We start from the raw sequence: 22,929 nt of genomic DNA on the forward strand, positions 1-22,929 counted from the left end.
CAGATACCCACAAGTGTAGGGAATTAATAGTAGCACTTCTCAGTAAATATTGCATTCCAACATAAGGTATTGGTCAAGAAGATTGACGAAGGATAACAATGATTTGTAATTTTGTATGTGCATGATGATGAAAGGTATTTTGTAGGTAAATGTATATAGCTCTTCAGAGATGGCCCAGTCCTTTTGAAGCAAGGACAAGCCTAAGATTTTTTCTTATAGGGCTGCATGGATTTACTCGGATCATAAAATTCCACATCGAGCATGATAAATATAATGTCAAGTTTTATTCATGCTAGACGAAGCCTAAGATATGAGTCCACACATACATGCACAATTACACCCCTAATGATTTATCCTAATACTATAAACATTCGCAAGGAAGGGATTTAATAAGACATAGATGTCCAAGCATTGCCTGAAGTTTTAGGGTCCCCAATGAAGAGCACCCTATTGCAAGGCAAGGATTGTTGACATGTTTATGTCTTTTCCGGCCATCCCTCATCTCTTTCTTACTACAGGTGCAGCCCTTTGAACCTATATAGATGAAGTAACATACAATCGACAAGCGTACATTATCATCATAGATGGAACCACAAATAAATTATAAAACTTGAACAAATACTGAGAGCCATTGTTCCACCAAAACTAAGTAGTATATCTGGAGGTTCCTGTTCAATTGAACAACTTAAGGTGTTGGCCTTTTAGTTTGTACTTTTGGTTGTAAACAAGTTAGATTAGGAGCCGGAAACAAGCTTGTTCTTCCGCCCTTCCACATGTCTCTCTCAATAGTGTGATGTCCCTATTACTCAAGAAGGAAAAAATAAATTAGCAACCTTTATCACAAAGCACCTTCTTGAGTAGTTGAATTTTTTATAGTCATCGATCCACCCTTGTTTCACATCGGACAAAAAAGCTTATCATACACTTAGTGGACACATTAGTCCATTTTTTTTTCATCATCAACACCAGAACAAGATTAAGGGCATATTGCACTATCAACAACCGAGTCATCCATCGAGTCATTGTCGATGGAGGAAGTTCCACCAGCCTCATCGCCATTTCAAATTTGAACAAAAAATAACAAGAAGAGAAATTAAACCAGTTTGCAGTGAATTATATGATATTTAGTCAATGGCTAGGTAAGACCGCTAGTGATATTCAGTGAAGATTTTTTCAAAAAAAGTATCTTCGAAGACATCGATTCTCGCCCTAGTCGTCCGACCTGGCATTGGTCCTTTCATGGATCCACAACACCTGCATGATAATGGAGATCCTAGGATACCTTGGTGCCACTTAAATGACATGTTTATTAATGGTAAGAATGTGTCTCCTTTGTAGATCATTTACCCGTGTACCAATTTGACCGTTCAAGATCTTCTCTACAACTTGTGAATAATCGAGACCTGTTCATAGAGGTGTGTATACGGTTGGAGGATGCGGCGAGAGATATTTTTATCCTATATGGATGCGAGTGCAATTATGGATAGTTATACCAGCTGGTCGTCTCTTGTACTTCATTTTTTGTTTTGTTTTTTGTCTTGTTGGTTGCAGCTGTGTGCATCCTACTTATGTAGATGAATAATATATCCTCCTCCGTACACCACCTATCTATCTTATGGGTTTAATAAAGTGCCATTTATCGGAAAAATGCAATATTTAAGATATTTTATCCATTCCAGCAAGGTGAGGCAGAAGTGGTTTTATCCACAAGATAAACTACGAAACTTTATAAAAATAATCGAATGGAGTATCATTCAGTGCATCTTTTTCTTTCTTAATTTCAGCCTAGGTACAAGGTGTCCTACTCCAAAAATAGAACTCCGTATACACCAGAACATCCCAAATTCAACATATAATCTAGGTCAGTATCCGAAAGAAAGATTGCCAATCAATGCAATTGCATATAGTTAGTCACTTGATAAGGTACATATACATCGGTCACTTCATTATGAAGTGCTCACTGAAAATAAAAAGGTACTCAATACAAGTGTTGAAATAGATGATTGAAAATCCATGCATGGATGATGCATCCCATTTTATTTATGATAACCTTTTATACAGATACCAGCTTGGATCCACCCTCGTTTACGCCGAGTCCATGTCAATGGCAAAGTAGTTGTACGTCGCCCCCATCAAGTGATTGTGCATGCTTAATTTGCGTAGCCAGCGTCTGGCAATGTACCGGTAGGTTGCCTCCGTGAAGTGTCCGTCCCAAAACAAATACTCAGATGGGTCCTGGCACACCGTCGCACCAGGCATGCCACAGCCGGCACTCAGGTTGAAGTTGTACTCTCCACCTCCACCGCAACAACACTTCAGAACGTCGGTGGTAAGCCCTAGAATTGTTGAAACCACATCATGTTAGAAGCCAGAGCAAGCGATGCCATATCGGCACCACAAGGCAATAGCTAGAACAGAGACAAATAGAATGACAAAAGATGAGCTTCTAGGTAGAGTGCTACTGACCGAATTTCCAGGGAGACTCCACCATTTTGATGATTGGAGTGAAGAAATCAGCGTAGATTACCAGAGCATTTGGGTAATTCGTCTGGACGTTCTCTAGGGCCTCTTGGAGCAGCGAGTTGTGATGCACGGCTAGCTCATTGAACTCTTTCAGGCACCTGGTACGAGGCTCGTAGCTCGTCGGGTCGTCACTACGGAACAACTCTAAATTGGGTGGTGAGCAGCCCAGTGGGGGGATCCCGGGCACAATCAAGGTCTTCGCCCCATGTTCAATTAGTCCCTGTTCAAATTTGTAGTCATATATTGTGGTCACGACTCTCATGATTTGACTTTCAACTTCAGATAACCTACAACTTCCACCATTGATTATACCTCGGTGGCCTCGGCGATGGATCTGACTACGTCTGGGACGCTGGATCTAACTTGTGGCATGGTCTTTCCCAGAAGCGAGAAGCTGTAATCATTGAAGCCAAATTCTCCCACGAAAAAGAGTGACTTGTGGAAGAACGTTGGTGGGCACTCTGCAAGATACGGTGTGATTTTTTTTTCTTTTGAAAAAAAAAAATGAATTAGTGCTAGGAGGAACTAGACACTAAATGATATAGTAGAAGCGGGACCTCGGCGTGAGAATTCCAGAATTCCGTTCCTGACAGGATTTTTTTTTCTTTTGATAGTGTAACAGAAAACCTTACTAACATATAATTTTTACATCTTGTATGAGGAGAGGTCTAATGCAATATGGTGACTCCTCAAGTCAAGTATGATAGATTTGACTGTCCCCATTTACCTAGTGCATCAGCTACTATGTTTAGCTCTCTAGGACTATGTCAAGCAGATATTATAAATTGAGTACATCCGGTTTGGATTTCGAGCCACCTCGAGCACATTTTTTATAGGGATTTCTATTTTCGTGCCCTCGGTTCCTTAGTTGTGCTCAGTTTTCCCCAGCTCCTTAGTTTTTCCTCAGTTTTACCCAAGCGTTTGTCTGAAACCATCACACGTGATGTAACGCCCGGTTGCCCGACGGTTGACCGTTATCTTCTGACTAGTGGGGCCACGTAGAGCCTGCAAAGACACGTTAGACCATCCATCTTTGTTTGACCGTAAGCATCGCTGTATCCCTGACCAAAACGCGAACGAGTGGGGCTTCGCTATATCAAATGACAAGTGGGGCCATTGCGCTGATACAAGGGGCAATACACGGGTAGGATTAGATTTTTAAACGGAGCTCTACAGCGATGGCACGGAGGAGGTGGCCTGCGGAGTGCCGAGATGAGATCGACGTCCACAAAGAACTGCATGAGGCGAGACCAGACGCATTAGATAGATATGAACTAGACGCGTTTAACCATGCAAAGAAGAGAAGAAATGGTCAACGACATCGACGACTACCTCAAAACTTTGACTGACCGTGTCCGACACGAACGCGAGCAATGTAGAGAAAACTAGTGTCTCTCCTTTCTGGCATGTATAGATGGGTGCTAGAAGAGTGTGGTGGCGAAGGGAAAGACCTCGCGGTGGTCTGTGGCGTCCAACATAGCGGGGCGGCGTGGCCGTGCCCACATCGGCGTGGATGCATGTTCGGCATTGGCATCAGCATATACGTTCGGCATTAGCCTCGGTGGTATCTCTGGTGTGTCAGTGATCGAATGAGGGGACGGGATTGAGGGTGCATCCCGACGGTGACCTAGCAGTGGCGTCGAGCATAGCCGTTCTGACCATGCCGATATCGGCATCGGCAAAGTTTGGAGGCTGTGGTGCTCGAATCAAGGAGGGATTTGTTTCTTGTACGCCAAAAGTGATTTGAAACAAGTTTCGTGTTGAAGGTTAGGTAACGAAAGTTTGTAAGTAAGCCCAAAATTATACTAGCGCCATGGTGAGGTTCTTTTTGATAGAGCTATACGGTTGGGCAAACTTTTTTGACACTTTTTAGATAGGGTTCCTTGTTGTTACACGTATGGCATCATGTATGGCAAATTTGGGATCATTTGGAGATGTTCGAAAAAATCACTTTGCTTAAACGCATGCCGTTTCGTCTCACTGAAACCAGCTTTTCTAACAAGGTGATTTATTCTACCTCCTCTAAATGACCTCAAATTTCATACAGCTGATCTTCTATACATAGATAGATAGATTGTTTCGTTTTTATATTTTTTGAACTTTTTATTTCCCTTTATAATATCCAATTGATTTTCAGGTCAAAACCTCGAAAAACAGCATCATGTATGGCATCATTTTCGCCATAAATTTCAAATTTTGTGAAACTTTCCCTTTTAGATATTCCTTGTTGTTATAGATATGGCATAATGTATGCCAAATTTGGTTAGGTCTCACTGAAACCAGCTTTTGTAACAAGTTAGGTTTTTCGACCTTCTCAAAAGGGATATTTTTCTACCTTCTCTAAATGACCTCAAAAATCATACAGACGATCTTCTATACAAAGATAGGTAGATTGTTTCGTTTTTACATTTTTTGAACTTTTATTTCCCTTTATAATACCCATTTGTTTTCAGATCAAAACCTCGAAAGTTAACATAACTCGATGGTGAACCCTTCCAAACTTCAAATACAGAGATAGATAGATTGGTTCGTTTATCATTTTTACCGTGAATAGTAATGGCTACAAGAAATCGGTGATGGTCTATCATTTTTTGCGTGAAAAGTAATGGCTACAACAAATCGGTGATGGTTTATCATTTGGGATTTTCGTGAAAATTAATGGCTACAACAAATCGGTGACGGTTTATCATTTTTTACGTGAAAATTTATGGCTACAACAAATCGGTGATGGTTTATCATTTTTTGCGTGAAAAGTAATGCCTAAAAGAGTTTATAATTTTTAGCGCGTGAAAATAAATACAGAAAACCACCATTTAGCAAACTTAGAGAGTGGAAGGTAACCGCCGACAGAGAGAGGGAGGGGTTATCCTGCCCGTTAGATCATACGATCAACGGTCGGCGGGCACGATCCGCGTGACATGGGCTAGACCAATCAGGGCAATGTTGCACGTGTGAGAGAATTTGTGGAGGGAGAGGGCAAAACTGAGTAGTATCAAGAAACCAAGGGCACCTATGTAATAAACAGACTAAGGGATTCAAATATGAGATTTAAAAAATGAAAAATGCGTGTTTTGTAGAATAAAACCCATCTTGGCCTATCTCAAACTATTTGCAATACAAATATACATGAGTGTGAGAATTGTGGCCTCATTTAGACAAAGTATGTTTTGGGGAAAGCTGTTTTGGGAAGGGCTTATTGTGGAAAACCATGCACCTTCATAGCTACTAGGTGATTTGAGAAGGCCTTTGAGAAGTGGCAATTTGTGGTAAAACTTGATTTATCTATGACTTATCTATGTTTTGAGAACTGGAAATTTGTGGTAAAGACTCCATGAGTATGTGCCACTATTTTTCGGAATTTTTTGCACATTAAATGACTCATTTAACTAGTTAATCCCATTTGTTATTTGTCTGTTGACCAGCTACTTGAGGGTAAAACTGAGCATATTGCACTAGACAGTACTAGCACTCAAGGGGAAAACTGAGCACACAAAAAATGCTAGTATAATGCTCGGGGTTATAACTGAGTATATCTAAATTTTCAGGGTTAGACTCGAGGACGCGTGTTGCGGTGCAGAAATGAAAGACGTGCAATATTTGACGCGTAGACGCCGGTCGCGGTGCAGAAGTCGAAGACGTGCAATCGTGGACGCGTGGCGCATTGCGAAGTCCAAGACGTGCGTACGTGCGGCGGTGGACGCGTAGGACGCGGGTCGCATTAACCACCACTAGCCTTTATAGACGCCTCCTCCCACTATCTCTGTCACTCTCACTCGCCTACGCAACGCCGCCTCTCTCACGTCCCATCATCTTCTCCAAAGCAAAAAACCCTCTCCCTCTCCCTCTCCTCTGCCGGCGAGATGGACAAGGAGAATGCCAATCCCATCGTCCACGGCGCCGTCGGCTCCAAGCGCGACGCCTCCCTCTTCGACGCCGTCCCCTCAACGGACGTCGCCGCCGTCCCCTCAACGGACGTCGCCGCCGCCTCCGCCGGTGCATCGGAGGCTGCTGCCGCCGGTCGCGGTCAGATCCCACCGGGATGGGACCCCTACGAGCCGGTGCCGTACGTCCCGCCCCCGAACCGCTACGACACCTCCATAGAGGACCCATGGAACGAGGTAATAACTACGGTTTGCTTCCTTTTTTGTTCCCCATTCCTTTTTGAACCCTATTTGTGCTGGTGTAGATGGATCTGTGGATGGATGAGTATTGGGCTAATATTTGCGCCGATTTTATTCCATTTTGCTTTGATCCCTCCTTGATTTCGTTCAAGATTTGGGTTTCGGCCGTTCGGTTAATTTATGCAAGTAATAATGGGATCTCAATCGGTTAATTTATGCAAGTAATCATAGGATCTCAATCAGTTATTTTATGCACGAATCAAAAGATATCAACCGTTTAATTTTGCAAATAATGGAATGTGTTCAAGTTCAGATCTGGAATCTGTTTCTTTGCCTATGATGAATCGGTGGGCACAGATTTTTACAGGGAGGGTTCAGCGAACCATTTCCGTGTACAAATCTGTTGTGCATGAGCTTTGGTTCGCTTACACCGTCCCTGTAGACATATAATCGTGTCCACTCTAACTGAGGCTGCCTCTGTTTTTCCTAACTTTGTTATCATGCACGTTTGCAACTCATTCACTAATAAATTCCCGTTTGATATGGATCACTGTCTGGCAGCCGACGTCGGCTAGCGACGACGAGCACCATGACGTCAAGACTCGCCAGGTGCCGCGGAGGCTGCAGGTCGGCCGCATGTCTCCTACCTCGACGTCGCCAAGGGTGTCTACAGGTGCCCCTTCGCACTAGGAGGCTCGGCGGCATCGACTTCAGCTGCGTCCTCACGCATGCCGAGAACATCGGCCACACCAACCCCAAGGTCGGCGCGTCGGTGAACCCCAACTCCTTCCGCGCCAAGCACTTGGCGCTCGGCATGCACCTCCGCAGCATCCAGCGGGTGGAGATCTCCGGCGGGCGCATGCCTCCGCTCAAGCCCAAGGCTCCCAAGGGGAGCAACAAGTGGAGGCAGAGGCAGATGGGGTAGGCGGAGTCCTGGACGTGTGCTGCTGCTGCCTCCTCCATTTTGTTGTTGGGATCCCTTTGTTGTTAGTTAGGGATCCCTCGTTGTTATGTTGTTAGTATGATGGTGCTGTACTGCTGTGAAGAACCTCGAACCCTACTATGTTTGGCTGCTGAATGCAGCTTATTATCTATATTATCTATCCCTATTCTACTATATGACCTTGTGAATTTATCGTACATTCCCTGTAGATTTGCTTCTAGATTTAACTACATACATATGGACCAGATGGAGTACTAGATTGGGCTCCCTACTAGATTTGCTGCCATATTGGGAAAACAACCAGGGCCAAAAGGCACAAATAATAATTGAAGAAAGACAGAAATGCAAGCTTCTCTAGATTTGATACTAATTATGTGAAAAAAGGCAGAGAGAAGGAGGCAGAAAAGGTACTCTTAAAAGGGAAATGCCAATGGCCGAGAGAGACAAAACCCAGCTCCTGCTCACGTGCAACCAAACGCAATCTCGTCCTGTCCCACGCGGTCCCTTTCTACCAGCCCCACGCGACGCGGGCCCACACGACGCGGCCCCACACGTCAGAACGGAGCGGTCAACTTAACGGGAATCCTGCCGTCTGAGCTGCCTTCTGCGGGTTTCAAACAAGGACTTGGGGAAAAGTGAGGAAAAACTAAGGGGCTGGGGAAAACTGAGTACAACTAAGGAACCGAGGGCACGAAAATAGAAATCCCTTTTTTATATGTTCAAAAACTTATTTTTAAAAACCTAAATCTTTTAAAAGAAGACGTTTGCTCAAGTACAACCCCTCCTCCCAAATTCAGACAAACTCAAACACAAAACGGCCGAGATCGCTCGATACCTTCTCATATTTAAGTGCATTATGGTCTTTTAGAAAAGAGTTAAGAGCATTTTTGGTTCCTCATGTCTTGCAGAAATCTAACTTTGGTTCCTCAACTTTATTTTGGTCTAAGCATGTCCTCAAACTCTTAATTAAGTCCAATTTTAATCCCTGATAACGGTTTAACGCCATCTCACCTCAATATCAGTTATGCAATAGCATTACCAATGTCCCGCGAGATCCTGATTATTATCCATTTGGCATAGTAACCCTAACTCTTCCCAAACACCAAGCGGCGACGCCTGACACTACGAGGGCGGATAAGCCGGGCAGGGAAGGCAGAAGCAACGGACATGCGAGGGCTTTTGCGTCGGGGGGAAAGGCGGAGGTGGCTGAAGTGGCGAGAACGGTTGCACCAAGCAAGAAAGGCGGAGGCGGCGCACATGTGTGTTACGGCAAAGGGGATGGCAAAAAAAAAAGAGTCAAAAACCAGTCAACCATCATTAAACCGCCACTAGGAACCAAAATTCGACTTAATTTAGAGTTTGAAGGTAGATTTAAACCAAAACAGAGTTAAGAGGCCAAAATTAGACTTTTTCAAGACTTGAGAGATCAAAAGTGCACTTAACCCTTTAAAAAACTAAAGAGGTTTCTGTATACGTAACCCATTATAAAACCCATGCGGCCCAACTAGTTTGTATAAGGGTATCTCCAGCGGCGTTAGCGTCCGCGCGCGTCCGTTTGCGTCGACCCTTTTGGTCGAAATCGACCGCGCGTCCGTTTTCGTCGGGGTGGCTCCATCGGCACGACGCATTTTTTAGGACGAACCATTTTTTTTAAACATGAAACATAATTTACATACTTAAAACATAAAAAATAAACCTAAACGCCTACTGCTCTCGTTGTGCTGCTCCCCACCGTTTGCCGGGGAGCGGCACCCTCTTGCAGCCGCTGCCGGAGGCCTCGAAGTCGTTTTTTCTTCCCCATGGCGCTGCGGCGATGGTGGTGCGAGTGGAGGCGTGGTGTGGGTGAAGGAGCGACGCGGCCGGTGGACTTTTAAGGGCGGCCGCGCGCGGGATACGGTGCCATTGATGGCGAAAGCTGCGTCGCAGACGCGAAAGCGCTGACCGCCGAAGTGATGCCCTCCATGCAGGCTCGCTGCCAGGCGGGCCCGCTGGAGAAGCGAGCGGACACTTTGCGCGTCCGCCGAGCGTCCGCAGAGACGCAAATCTGGCGCATATTTGGACCAAGTTTGCGTCTTCGTGGATGGTCCGGTCACTTTGCGTCGCGCCGCTGGAGGTGGTGCACGACGCATTTCCGGTCACGGCGGACACAAACGGTCGCTCAGCGTCCGTTTGCGTCGCGCCACTGGAGATGCCCTAAATATGTAAAGTATGTATAAGTAGGAGTAGTATGTATGTATGCCGTTATCAGCTCACCAGCGGCAACTTTTCCGGGCGGTGGCAGCCATGGCCGGCAGGCGATGCTTTCCGGTCGTGAGGCACTGTGAGGGGTTGCAGGCTGCACGAGCCTAGGTAAGGCCTCGATCGAGGTGCGTGCCAGAAAGGGTGGCAGCGACGTGTAGCAAGGCCAGTAGCGCGGCGATACGGTGTGCGGCCAGCCAGTCTAGCTCCCAGACACCGGCCTGCGTCGGTATCGGACATGCCTGCAAATGTACTCGGCCATGTGTGGCACTGCTTCTGCCATAGCCGTTGAAAAAATGAAACTCTACCTAGGCGGTGACGGCAGTGACCGGCGTTCGGGCACTTGCCTTTGCCCGGAGCTGGTGACGAGGAGGAGCGGTTGGCCTTGATGCCGGATCAACAGGTTGAAGAACACAATCGCCGGATCAAGCAATGTCATCCTCGTCCTCCCGCAAGATCGCCACGACGAACGGCTTTGGCCGCGGCAGCCTCACCGTGAAGGAGGCGCAGCCTCAGCCCAGAAATGCGGCGGAAGAGAGGAAGCAATCATCATAGCACAGCTAGTCTCAAGAATATGACGATGCTTACGCTCGGCGACACCATTTTGAGCATGGGCGCCGGGACATGAGAACTGGGCAAGGGTGCCCTGCTCAGCAAGAACACCACGCAGGTGCTGGGAGATATACTCTCCTGCAGAGTCAGCACGAAACACACGAATAGGCGTGGAATACTGAGTACGAACCATGGCTGCAAAACGCTGATAAATAGAAAGCAGCTCACTACGAGAGTGCATAAGAAACAACCAGGTGTATCGCGAAAAATCATCAATAAAAAAAATATAGTAGCGATGACCCCCTTTCGAAGGAAAGGGAGCCGGACCCCAAACATCTGAATGAACTAAATCAAAAGGTCGCTGAGATACAGACGCACTAGTAGGATAGGGAAGCTGAACCTGTTTGCCTAGCCTACAACCCTGACACGAATGCAAAGACACGTCTCCTGAGACAGACCCCAGAAGACCACGACGAACTAATGACGATAAACGGGAGCCACAGAGGTGACCCAGCCGATGATGCCACTGCTGAAAAGAGCCAGTGACAGAAGCAGCAACCGCAAGAGAACTGGCAGATGAAGTGGCAGCAGAAGGAACGCGAAGCCAGTCTAACTCCCAGAGCCCCGGGGACTCAAGGCTGCGAGGGCCAGCTCCAACCAGGGCCTGTGTACTGATACGTCTCCGACGTATCGATAATTTCTTATGTTCCATGCCACATTATTGATGTTATCTACATGTTTTATGCACACTTTATGTCATATTCATGCATTTTCTGGAACTAACCTATTAACAAGATGCCGAAGTGCCAGTTCCTGTTTTCTGATGTTAAAGGTTTCAGAAATCCTAGTAACGAAATATTCTCGGAATCGGACGAAATCAACGCCCAAGTTCCTATTTTCACCGGAATCATCCAGAACACCCGGGAAGGACCAGAGGGGGGGCACTGGGCCCCCAGACCATAGGCCGGCGCGGCCCAGGCCCTGGCCACGCCGCCCTATAGTGTCGTCGCCCCTTCGACCCTCCTGCGCCGCCTCTTCGCCTATTTAAAGCCCCTGGATCGAAAACCCTGAGACGTTCGACGAAAACCACAGAAACCTTCCAGAGCCGCCGCCATCGCGACGCCAAGATCTGGGGGACAGGAGTCTCTGTTCCGGCACCCTGCCGGAGCGGGGAAGTGCCCCCGGAAGGCTTCTCCATCGACACCGCTGCCATCTCCACCGCCATCTTCATCACCGCTGCTGCTCCCATGAGGAGGGAGTAGTTCTCCATCGAGGCTCGGGGCTGTACCGGTAGCTATGTGGTTCATCTCTCTTCCATGTACCTCAATACAATAATCTCATGAGCTGCTTTACATGATTGAGATTCATATGAGTTTTGTATCACTACTATCTATGTGCTACTCTAGCAAAGTTATTAAAGTAGTCCTATTCCTCCTGCACGTGTGTAAAGGTGACAGTGTGTGCACCGTGTTAGTACTTAGTTTATGCTATGATCATGATCTCTTGTAGATTGCGAAGTTAACTATTGCTATGATAGTATTGATGTGATCTATTCCTCCTACATATGCATGAAGGTGACAGGGTGCATGCTATGTTAGTACTTGGTTTAGTCTTTTGATCTATCTTACACTATAAGGTTACTTAAATATGAACAAATTGTGGAGCTTGTTAACTCCGGCATTGAGGGTTCGTGTAATCCTACGCAATGCGTTCATCATCCAACAAAAGTGTAGAGTATGCATTTATCTATTCTGTTATGTGATCAATGTTGAGAGTGTCCACTAGTGAAAGTCTAATCCCTAGGCCTTGTTCCTAAATACTGCTGCGTTACTACTGCTTGTTTACTGTTTCACTGTGTTACTACTGCTGCAATACTACCACCATCAACCACGCGCCAGTCCTGGACAGCATCAAGTATTTTCTGGCACCGTTGCTACTGCTCATACTTATTTATACCACCTGTATTTCACTATCTCTTCGCCGAACTAGTGCACCTATTAGGTGTGTTGGGGACACAAGAGACTTCTTGCTTTGTGGTTGCAGGGTTGCATGAGAGGGATATCTTTGACCTCTTCCTCCCTGAGTTCGATAAACCTTGGGTGATCCACTTAAGGGAAAACTTGCTGCTGTTCTACAAACCTCTGCTCTTGGAGGCCCAACACTGTCTACAGGAAAGGAGGGGGAACGTAGACATCAAGCACTTTTCTGGCGCCGTTGCCGGGGAGGAAAGGTAAAAGGTACTCACACTCCGGATCTCGGCTACTAAGCTATTTCCCGGCGTCGTAAGTACTCGAAGCTATTTCCTTTAGATCCTGCAATTGCAACTTTTTGTTTCTTGTTTACACTAGTTTGGCATAATGGACAACAATGAGCTTTTTATTCTATTTCCTGAGTTAAGACATGAATGGTTTGATCCGAAAATTAAAAAACCCATGAAACATGTTAGCATGAATACTTTGAACACCATTGTTGCTAATAATATGGAAAATTCTAAGCTTGGGGAAGCTGGTTTTGATGAGCATGATCTTTTTAGTCCCCTAAGAATTGAGGAGAAAATTTACTTTGATGATACTTTGCCTCCCATATATGATGATTATAATGATAGTGGTCTTTTGTTGCCACCTGTTTTGGAGGATAAATTTGATTATGGTTACAATATGCCTCCTATATTTGATGATAGCTACTTTGTTGAATTTGCTCCCGCAATTACTAATAAAATTGATTATGCTTATGTGGAGAGTAATAATTTTATGCATGAGACTCATGATAAGAATGCTTTGTGTGATAGTTACATTGTTGAGTTTGCTCATGTTGCTACTGAAAGTTATTATGAGAGAGGAAAATATGGTTGTAGAAATTTTCATGTTACTAAAACACCTCTCTATGTGCTGAAATTTTTGAAGCTATACTTGTTTTATCTTCCTATGCTTGTTACTTTGCTTTTCATGAACTTGTTTATTTACAAGATTCCTATGCATAGGAAGCATGTTAGACTTAAATGTGTTTTGAATTTGCCTCTTGATGCTCTCTTTTGCTTCAAATATTATTTCATGCGAGTGCATCATTAAAACTGCTGAGCCCATCTTAATGGCTATAAAGAAAAGAACTTCTTGGGAGATAACCCATGTGTTATTTTGCTACAGTACTTTGTTTTATATTTGTGTCTTGGAAGTTGTTTACTACTGTAGCAACCTCTCCTTATCTTAGTTTAGTGTTTTAATGTGCCAAGTTAAGCCGTTGATAGAAAAGTAAGTACTAGATTTGGATTACTGCGCAGTTCTAGATTTCTTTACTGTCACGAATCTGGGTCTACCTCCCTGTAGGTAGCTTAGAAAATTAAGCCAATTTACGTGCATGATCCTCAGATATGTACGCAACTTTCATTCAATTTGGGAATTTTCATCTGAGCAAGTCTGGTGCCATTTTAAAATTCGTCAATACGAACTGTTCTGTTTTGACAGATTCTGCCTTTTATTTCGCATTGCCTCTTTTGCTATGTTGGATGAATTTCTTTGATCCACCAATGTCCAGTAGCTTTATGCAATGTCCAGAAGTGTTAAGAATGATTGTGTCACCTCTGAACATGTTAATTTTTATTGTGCACTAACCCTCTAATGAGTTTGTTTCGAGTTTGGTGTGGAGGAAGTTTTCAAGGATCAAGAGAGGAGGATGATATACTATGATCAAGGAGAGTGAAAGCTCTAAGCTTGGGGATGCCCCGGTGGTTCACCCCTGCATATATCAAGAAGACTCAAGCGTCTAAGCTTGGGGATGCCCAAGGCATCCCCTTCTTCATCGACAATATTATCAGGTTCCTCCCCTGAAACTATATTTTTATTCCATCACATCTTATGTACTTTACTTGGAGCGTCTGTTTGTTTTTGTTTTTGTTTGAATAAAATGGATCCTAGCATTCACTTTATGGGAGAGAGACACGCTCCGCTGTTGCATATGGACAAGTATGTCCTTGGTTTCTACTCATAGTATTCATGGCGAAGTTTCTCCTTCGTTAAATTGTTATATGGTTGGAATTGGAAAATGATACATGTAGTAATTTGCTATAATGTCTTGGGTAATGTGATACTTGGCAATTGTTGTGCTCATGTTTAAGCTCTTGCATCATATACTTTGCACCCATTAATGAAGAAATACATAGAGCTTGCTAAAATTTGGTTTGCATAATTGGTCTCTCTAAGGTCTAGATAATTTCTAGTATTGAGTTTGAACAACAAGGAAGACGGTGTAGAGTCTTATAATGTTTACAATATGTCTTTTATGTGAGTTTTGCTGCACCGGTTCATCCTTGTGTTTGTTTCAAATAAGCCTTGCTAGCCTAAACCTTGTATCGAGAGGGAATACTTCTCATGCATCCAAAATCCTTGAGCCAACCACTATGCCATTTGTGTCCACCATACCTACCTACTACATGGTATTTTCTGCCATTCCAAGTAAATACTTCATGTGCTACCTTTAAACCTTCAAAATGCTTCTCAATTTGTGTTAATGTTTTATAGCTCATGAGGAAGTATGTGGTGTTTATCTTTCAACCTTGTCATTTACTTTTGACAGACTTTCATAATGGACTAGTGGCACATCCGCTTATCCAATAATTTTGCAAAAAGAGCTGGCAATGGGGTTCCCAGCCCCAATTAATTACAACTTGCATTAATAATTCTCTTCACATGTTTTGCTCTGATTCATCAGCAAGCAACTTAATTTTGCAAATAGACACTCCTCCATGGTATGAGATTGATGGTAGGCACCCGAGGATTCGGTTAGCCATGGCTTGTGTAAGCAAAGGTTGGGAGGAGTGTCACCCATAAATAAATACAAACTAAAATACATGTGTAAACAAAAGAGAAGAGGGATGATCTACCTTGCTGGTAGAGATAACGTCCTTCATGGGAGCCGCTCTTGAAAGTCTGGTTGGCGAGGTAGTTAGAGTACCCATTACCATTCATTGACAACAACAAACACCTCTCAAAACTTTACTTTTATGCTCTCTATATGATTTTAAAACTTGAAAAGCTCTAGCACATGATTTATCCCTGCTTCCCTCTGCGAAGGGTCATTCTTTTACTTTTATTGTTGAGTCAGTTCACCTATTTCTCTCCACCTCAAGAAGCAAACACTTGTGTGAACTGTGCATTGATTCCTACATATTTGCATATTGCACTTGTTATATTACTCTATGTTGACAATTATCCATGAGATATACATGTTACAAGTTGAAAGCAACCGCTGAAACTTAATCTTCTTTTATGTTGCTTCAATGCTTTACTATGAATTATTGCTTTATGAGTTAACTCTTATGCAAGACTTATTGATGCTTGTCTTGAAAGTACTATTCATGAAAAGTCTTTGCTTTATGATTCACTTATTTACTCATTTCATATACATTGTTTTGATCGCTGCATTCACTACATATGCTTTACAAATAGTATGATCAAGGTTATGATGGCATGTCACTCCAGAAATTATCCGTGTTATCGTTTTACCTGCTCGGGACGAGCAGAACTAAGCTTGGGGATGCTGATACGTCTCCGACGTATCGATAATTTCTTATGTTCCATGCCACATTATTGATGTTATCTACATGTTTTATGCACACTTTATGTCATATTCATGCATTTTCTGGAACTAACCTATTAACAAGATGCCGAAGTGCCAGTTCCTGTTTTCTGCTGTTTTTGGTTTCAGAAATCCTAGTAACGAAATATTCTCGGAATCGGACGAAATCAACGCCCAAGTTCCTATTTTCACCGGAAGCATCCAGAACTCCCGGGAAGGACCAGAGGGGGGGCACTGGGCCCCCAGACCATAGGCCGGCGCGGCCCAGGCCCTGGCCGCGCCGCCCTATAGTGTCGTCGCCCCTCCGACCCTCCTGCGCCGCCTCTTCGCCTATTTAAAGCCCCTGGATCGAAAACCCTGAGACGTTCGACGAAAACCACAGAAACCTTCCAGAGCCGCCGCCATCGCGACGCCAAGATCTGGGGGACAGGAGTCTCTGTTCCGGCACCCTGCCGGAGCGGGGAAGTGCCCCCGGAAGGCTTCTCCATCGACACCGCTGCCATATCCACCGCCATCTTCATCACCGCTGCTGCTCCCATGAGGAGGGAGTAGTTCTCCATCGAGGCTCGGGGCTGTACCGGTAGCTATGTGGTTCATCTCTCTTCCATGTACCTCAATACAATAATCTCATGAGCTGCTTTACATGATTGAGATTCATATGAGTTTTGTATCACTACTATCTATGTGCTACTCTAGCAAAGTTATTAAAGTAGTCCTATTCCTCCTGCACGTGTGTAAAGGTGACAGTGTGTGCACCGTGTTAGTACTTGGTTTGTGCTATGATCATGATCTCTTGTAGATTGCGAAGTTAACTATTGCTATGATAGTATTGATGTGATCTATTCCTCCTACATATGCATGAAGGTGACAGGGTGCATGCTATGTTAGTACTTGGTTTAGTCTTTTGATCTATCTTACACTATAAGGTTACTTAAATATGAACAAATTGTGGAGCTTGTTAACTCCGGCATTGAGGGTTCGTGTAATCCTACGCAATGCGTTCATCATCCAACGAAAGTGTAGAGTATGCATTTATCTATTCTGTTATGTGATCAATGTTGAGAGTGTCCACTAGTGAAAGTCTAATCCCTAGGCCTTGTTCCTAAATACTGCTGCGTTACTACTGCTTGTTTACTGTTTCACTGTGTTACTACTGCTGCAATACTACCACCATCAACCACGCGCCAGTCCTGGATAGCATCAAGTATTTTCTGGCACCGTTGCTACTGCTCATACTTATTTATACCACCTGTATTTCACTATCTCTTCGCCGAACTAGTGCACCTATTAGGTGTGTTGGGGACACAAGAGACTTCTTGCTTTGTGGTTGCAGGGTTGCATGAGAGGGATATCTTTGACCTCTTCCTCCCTGAGTTCGATAAACCTTGGGTGATCCACTTAAGGGAAAACTTGCTGCTGTTCTACAAACCTCTGCTCTTGGAGGCCCAACACTGTCTACAGGAAAGGAGGGGGAACGTAGACATCATGTACGGCGGTCCTGAACAGCACAAGAATCAGCGTCAAGAATGACGCGACAACCAGAATCAGTAAGCTGACTAGCGGAAAACAGGTTCATCTTAAGACTAGGAACATGAGAAACATCAGGAACAGAGAAAGAGGTAGTACAAAGGGTGCCTCGACTGGAAACGGGGAGGGAGGTACCATCAGCCGTGATAACACGAGCAGGCGAAACAAGAGAGCGAAGAGCAGAAAGAATAGAAGACGCAGAGGTCATATGAAAAGAAGCTCTAGAATCCAGATACCACGGGGATGACGTACCTGACTGTGTGGAAGGTGGTGGTCGCGCGGTGCCAGAAGAGCCAGGCACAGAACCAGCAGTACCCGTCGAGGAAGAGCCTGTACCAGCAAGCAGACCACGAAGACCACGGATAATGTCCTGATCAGATAGCGCAACAGCAGAAGATCCTGAAGAACCAGCCTGACGACGAGTAAGATGCGGCGGGCGTAAGCTGGGATCCCTCTGCCAGCAAGTAGAGATAGTGTGGCCAGGCCTGCCACAGTAGGTGCAAGGAGGTGACGTCGAACCACGAGGCTGCTGGGGCTGACGCTGATCCTGGAATGGAGGAGTAGGAAGTATCGGCTGTGCCGGAGGCCGCAACGAAGCCGGCGGCATAGGAGGTCCACGAGAAGACGGCACAGGAGGGCCACGAGCAGCAAGAACAGAGGGAACCTCAAGAAGACCAGCACCACGAAGACGAGTCTCCTCAGCACGAAGCTCAGCAAGTACCTCAGAGAGCGGAACACGACCACGGGCAAGCAGCTGGGCCCGGCGCGGCTCAAACTCCTTACGGAGCCGCGACAAGAACTCAAAAACGCGCTGAAACTCCAGATCCGCGCGCACAGTCAGACAACAGGGACAAGTGGCACACACAGCTGTACGGAGAGAATCAAGCTGACGCCAAATAGCAACACTCTGAGTGTAGAACTCATCAATAGTATAATCACCCTGCTGAAGGGCATGCTCCTGGCGGACCACAGATAGGTAGAGAGCATCCCCAGACGGCTGATAGCGCTGACGAAGAAAAGCCCACTGGGCAGCAGCGGTGGGAAGACCCATAAACTCAGCAGCATACTGAGGCAGAACACTGGAGGTGAGAACAACAGCAGCACGAGCATCCTCATCTATCCACTGAGTGTACTCGGTCAGATCCAGCCGGTAGGTCGCAACGGCAGTAGAATGGTCCTGGACCTTCCGGTCATAATCAGCCAGAGCAGTGTCATCAGCACTCTTGGCTGCATCCTTATCCGCCTGAGTAGCATCAGGAGCAAGGGCAACAGGTGGCGTTGCAACAGGCACCGTAGGAGCAACGGGGCGCGGCGGACAGGAGACCTCGCCAGAAAGGACACCCCAAAGACGAAGACCGCGCATGTGGACGCGCATGAAGGCAGCGAAATCAGGGTAATTCGCGCCATCAAAGACCACCGGGCAGCGAGGGATCGCAACATAGCCTGAGGAAGACATTTTTTTTTTGATTTTTTTTTTTTGCTCTTTTTTTTCAGAACGAAGTCAACTGCAGACGTGCAGACGTGCAGACGGAAGAAAGCGGGACGAAGCAGGCCGAGGGGCGGATCGAAGGAAGGGCGAAGCAGGCCGAGGGGCGGATCGAAGGAAGGGCGAAGGGGGAGCAGCTCGGGCGGGCGCTGCAGGCGCTCCAAGCGAGACGAGCGGGCGGGCGGATAGGGAGGCCCTGGCTGGGCGGGCGGATCGGGAGGCCCTGGCTTGGGCGGATCGAGAGCCCCTGGCGGATCGCGCTTGGAAGCCTCGCGCACGGGAATCGAGGGAGAGCAGGCAGGGCGACGGCGGGCGGATCGGGAGCCTAAGCCACAGGGCGCTGCAAGCGGGGCAGAGCGGGAGAGGACTCGCGCGGGGCCAGAGGATCCAGGAGCCTCGCGCGGACGAAGAAGAGAAGACAAGATCGACCACGCATGGGCGATCGAGACGAGGAGAAGCCGGCGGTGCGGCGGCCGGGAACAAGCCTTCAGGAGGACCAATTTTGCTCTGATACCATGTTAGAGTAATATGCTTGTTGTATTACTAGGGGGCCAAAGGCCACAATATATAGTACATGTACAGGTGCACATATGCAGAAAGCCCCCTAACATATGGGGAAACTACAATAGACAGATATATACATCTAACATACCACACGGGATATCCTGTCCCACCGGACATGCGTCTGCCAAGCAGCGGCGGCTGGAAGATGGTCGTGAACGGCATTGACATCCCGTCGCCGGGCACGGAGCGCTGGAAGGACGCCATCAGGGCCCGGCGGGATCAACTCGACGCCGACGAGCGGGCGGATCCGACCTGGGCGGCCAAGAACAACGACGTCTGGTGGGCCACCTACTTCAAGGCCAAGAACGACATGGAGATGCACAGCACCACCGGCCTCATCGGTGGGCCGAACAGCTGGAACATGGAGGAGCGCCTCAAGTTCTGGGGCGTTCCGGGGCGCACCCTGGAGAGCGTCATCCACGGCATCCGCAACGGCGCTCCAAGGTTGGAGGCGTCGTCCTCACCGCCACCATCTCCCACAGCGCAATGGCAACCGAGGAGGACGTACTCGTCCTCCTCGAACTCTTCTTCCTCAGGATCGGACCGACCGACGCCGTCCTCGTCGTACCGCTCGGCGCCCTACACCGTCCCCAATCGCGTGGTGAAGGAGGAGCCGGCGACGCCCGTCTATCCGAGGCGTGGCGGCAGCGGCAGCCGGCGGCAGCAAGAGAGGCGTAGCGGCGCCCTACTCATCCTGAAGCCGGAGGTAAAGGAGGAGCCGGAGGAAGCGTCGCAGGCGGCGCTGCTCACGGAGTACGAGCGGAAGCAGCGCCTTATCGCCAGCAGCGACGACCCCGAGGACTGCCCAGGGCTGCGAGCGGCGTTCTTGGCGTCGCTCAATGACAAGGACGCCTGGAGGGGCGACGTCGAGACGGCGATTCCCATGTCCATCCGCGACTCCCGCAAGCCACTCGTGGACCACATCGACGACGGCGAGGCAGGACCAAGCGGCCTGGTGAAGGCCGAGCCCGTCGACGAGCCCGACGAGCGCGTCAAGCAGGAGGTCGTCACCGACGACATGTATAACTTCCACCAGTACTACGACGCCTCCGGCCGCCGCAAGTTCTTCTAGATTAGGTTTAGTTTAAATTTAGTCGAATCTCGTTCGATCTATGTAATATATGCCTAGTTTGGATGAATTTAATCGAATCTCGCACAAGTTTAAAATTTCTGAAATTTTGTTTGGGGGACGCGACTGTAGAGCGACGTCCCCCAAACGCGGCCCGAACAAAACACGTCCTCCAAACGCTCGATCCGGCGCTATTTGGGGGACGGTTTGGGGGACACGACTGGACTGGAGATGCTCTAAAGTTTTAAATAGCTGGTTATAGCTTTTTGAGAGATCTATCGTTGCGGCTATGCCATTTATAGGCTAAATGAGAAATCTAATAAACGGCTATAGCCCATATTTAGCCCCTATCTAAACCTCCTCTATTTTGAATTTCTCTTCTCTTTTCTTCTTTATTTCTTATTTTCCGAATTTAAGTTCAATATAATTAGATATAACTTGTGAGTTGAATAATTGAATACTTGTTTACCTTGAATAGTTAAATAAGCTGTATCACGAATCGTATTTAAGTCATAGTATCCCTCTTAAGATATCACTGAAATATTTTATTAAAAAAAGGCTAAATAGAATAAACCACTATAACCCGGCTATAGCCTTTTATATCTTCCAAAAAAATCGCGGCTAAATAAGATAGTCGGCTATTTTATATTTTAAACTATGGTGGCAACACAGCATAGGGGAGATAAAAACTAGTGCGTGGCTGCTGTGTCTGTGACTCTGTGTGGAGGACAAGCTTCCATGGTAGCTCAGGTTAGTCCTCTCCTAGAAGTCTACACAACTTCGCCAAGCTAAGATAAAACCAAAACCAGACCCGGGTTCAAAAGACTAGACAGGGGCAATAGTGCTGCGACTTGCGGGTTATTCCATTTGTGTCATCGACGATTCCAGCGTTCAACAAACGGTTTTACCTGGGGCAGGGCTGCACAGCGAAGGCTTGAGCGACTCGAACCACTGCAGCTGCACGCTCGAGGTTGTGTTGAGAGCAATCTGGCTTGCAATTGGTATATCTTTAAAGAAACTGACGTTGAGAGCGGTGGCGCCCGAGACTGCGAAGTTAGCGCCTTGGCTGAAGCTGCCGTTGTGCGACAGGAACGGCGGGACGAGCGGCAAGCGTAGCCTCTTCGCTGCATAACGGCCGACAAAGCACAAATCAGTACTAGGCTACTAGCTAGACATTGATCTTTGCTATCAACAGGAGCGTGTGTAGAAGTGTCAAGAACGAAGAGTGCGTACCGACGAAGTCGATGATGAGGCGGCCATTCGAGTTGCGGCCCGTGGGGCGGCCGAAGAAGGTCATGCCATAGGGAGGCTGCGCCGCTGGGTTTGGAAGCGAGTTCTCCGCATATACAACAATGTTATTTCCGGTGTCGGAGAAGGAGTCGCCGAAATTGAAGATGGCATCGTATCGCCGGAGAGACGAGATGGCGGGTTGCACGGATGCGAGGAGGAGAAGCGAGAGGATACTGAGCAGCTTCATTGTGCTCGTAATGGGGTTCAGATTGTGTACACGCGCGCTGACTCTGTTTGCTCCTCCATTGGCATTGAGGCGATATTTATGCACATAGAGGCCATGGGTTGACTGCAAATTAGTGAAGTTAAAATTTTCGACTGAACGGTTTATGCGAGCAGTAGAACTCTTTATTTCCGAGAACGAGAGGTAAATCTACCCTAAACTTTTTCCAACTGCTCTAAAATTTTCTTAGTTACTAGTATCAAAGTAATTAAGTTCTTTTATCTTTAGGAGGAGAAGATGACTTTTCATGGTGCTAGCAGTTTGTGTTGCGATGTTTATGTCAAAACCTTGCACATGACCACTGTGAGCCGGGGGATCAGCATTTTTTTTGCATCCGTGTTCTTGGCAAATGGTTGTGATAACAAGGGATGACTTCCTTAAATTGTGGTGCTCTCAAAGTTTTAAATAGCGCGCTATATCTTTGCTATAGAATACACTATAGTGGATTCACAATACTCCCGCTAAAGATATGCTATTTTAACGCTAAATAGAATCTCCCACCAATAACTCACTAAATCACGCTAAAACGCTAAATAGGGTTTAAATAGCATTATTTCTCCCACTAAGTCTAAATATTTTCATATTTGAATTTGAAAGTTAGACCCTGGTATGTAATATGTATTTATGCACTACTTTTATTACTGCAATCATAATTATTGTTTGGTACAAGTTTGTATAATTGAATTTCTTGTCATATTTATAGATGTGAATATTTGATGCCTAATTTGTCTATGAGTTTTTTTTTTGTAGTAAACACTAAATAGCTTAGTTTTGCTATACCTTCGCTATAGCTTTCTTAGCGCCTGGAAATAGTCACCGCTA

General features: G+C 46.3%; 1 protein-coding gene across 1 annotated transcript; it reads right to left on the minus strand.

The window, feature by feature from the left end:
* Window positions 1-1,879: 1,879 nt before the first annotated feature.
* On the minus strand, window positions 1,880-22,140 carry LOC127296221 (GDSL esterase/lipase At5g45910). The gene is made up of 5 exons (XM_051326255.2): window positions 21,828-22,140; window positions 21,503-21,718; window positions 2,836-2,984; window positions 2,467-2,743; window positions 1,880-2,336 (listed from the first exon to the last, which is right to left on the minus strand). Exons 1-5 carry the CDS (start codon window positions 22,069-22,071, stop codon window positions 2,086-2,088), a joined length of 1,137 nt encoding a protein of 378 aa, XP_051182215.1. The 5' UTR covers window positions 22,072-22,140; the 3' UTR covers window positions 1,880-2,085.
* Window positions 22,141-22,929: the final 789 nt, after the last annotated feature.

This window comes from Lolium perenne, chromosome 4, assembly GCF_019359855.2.
Source record: "Lolium perenne isolate Kyuss_39 chromosome 4, Kyuss_2.0, whole genome shotgun sequence".
Lineage (NCBI taxonomy): Eukaryota > Viridiplantae > Streptophyta > Magnoliopsida > Poales > Poaceae > Lolium > Lolium perenne.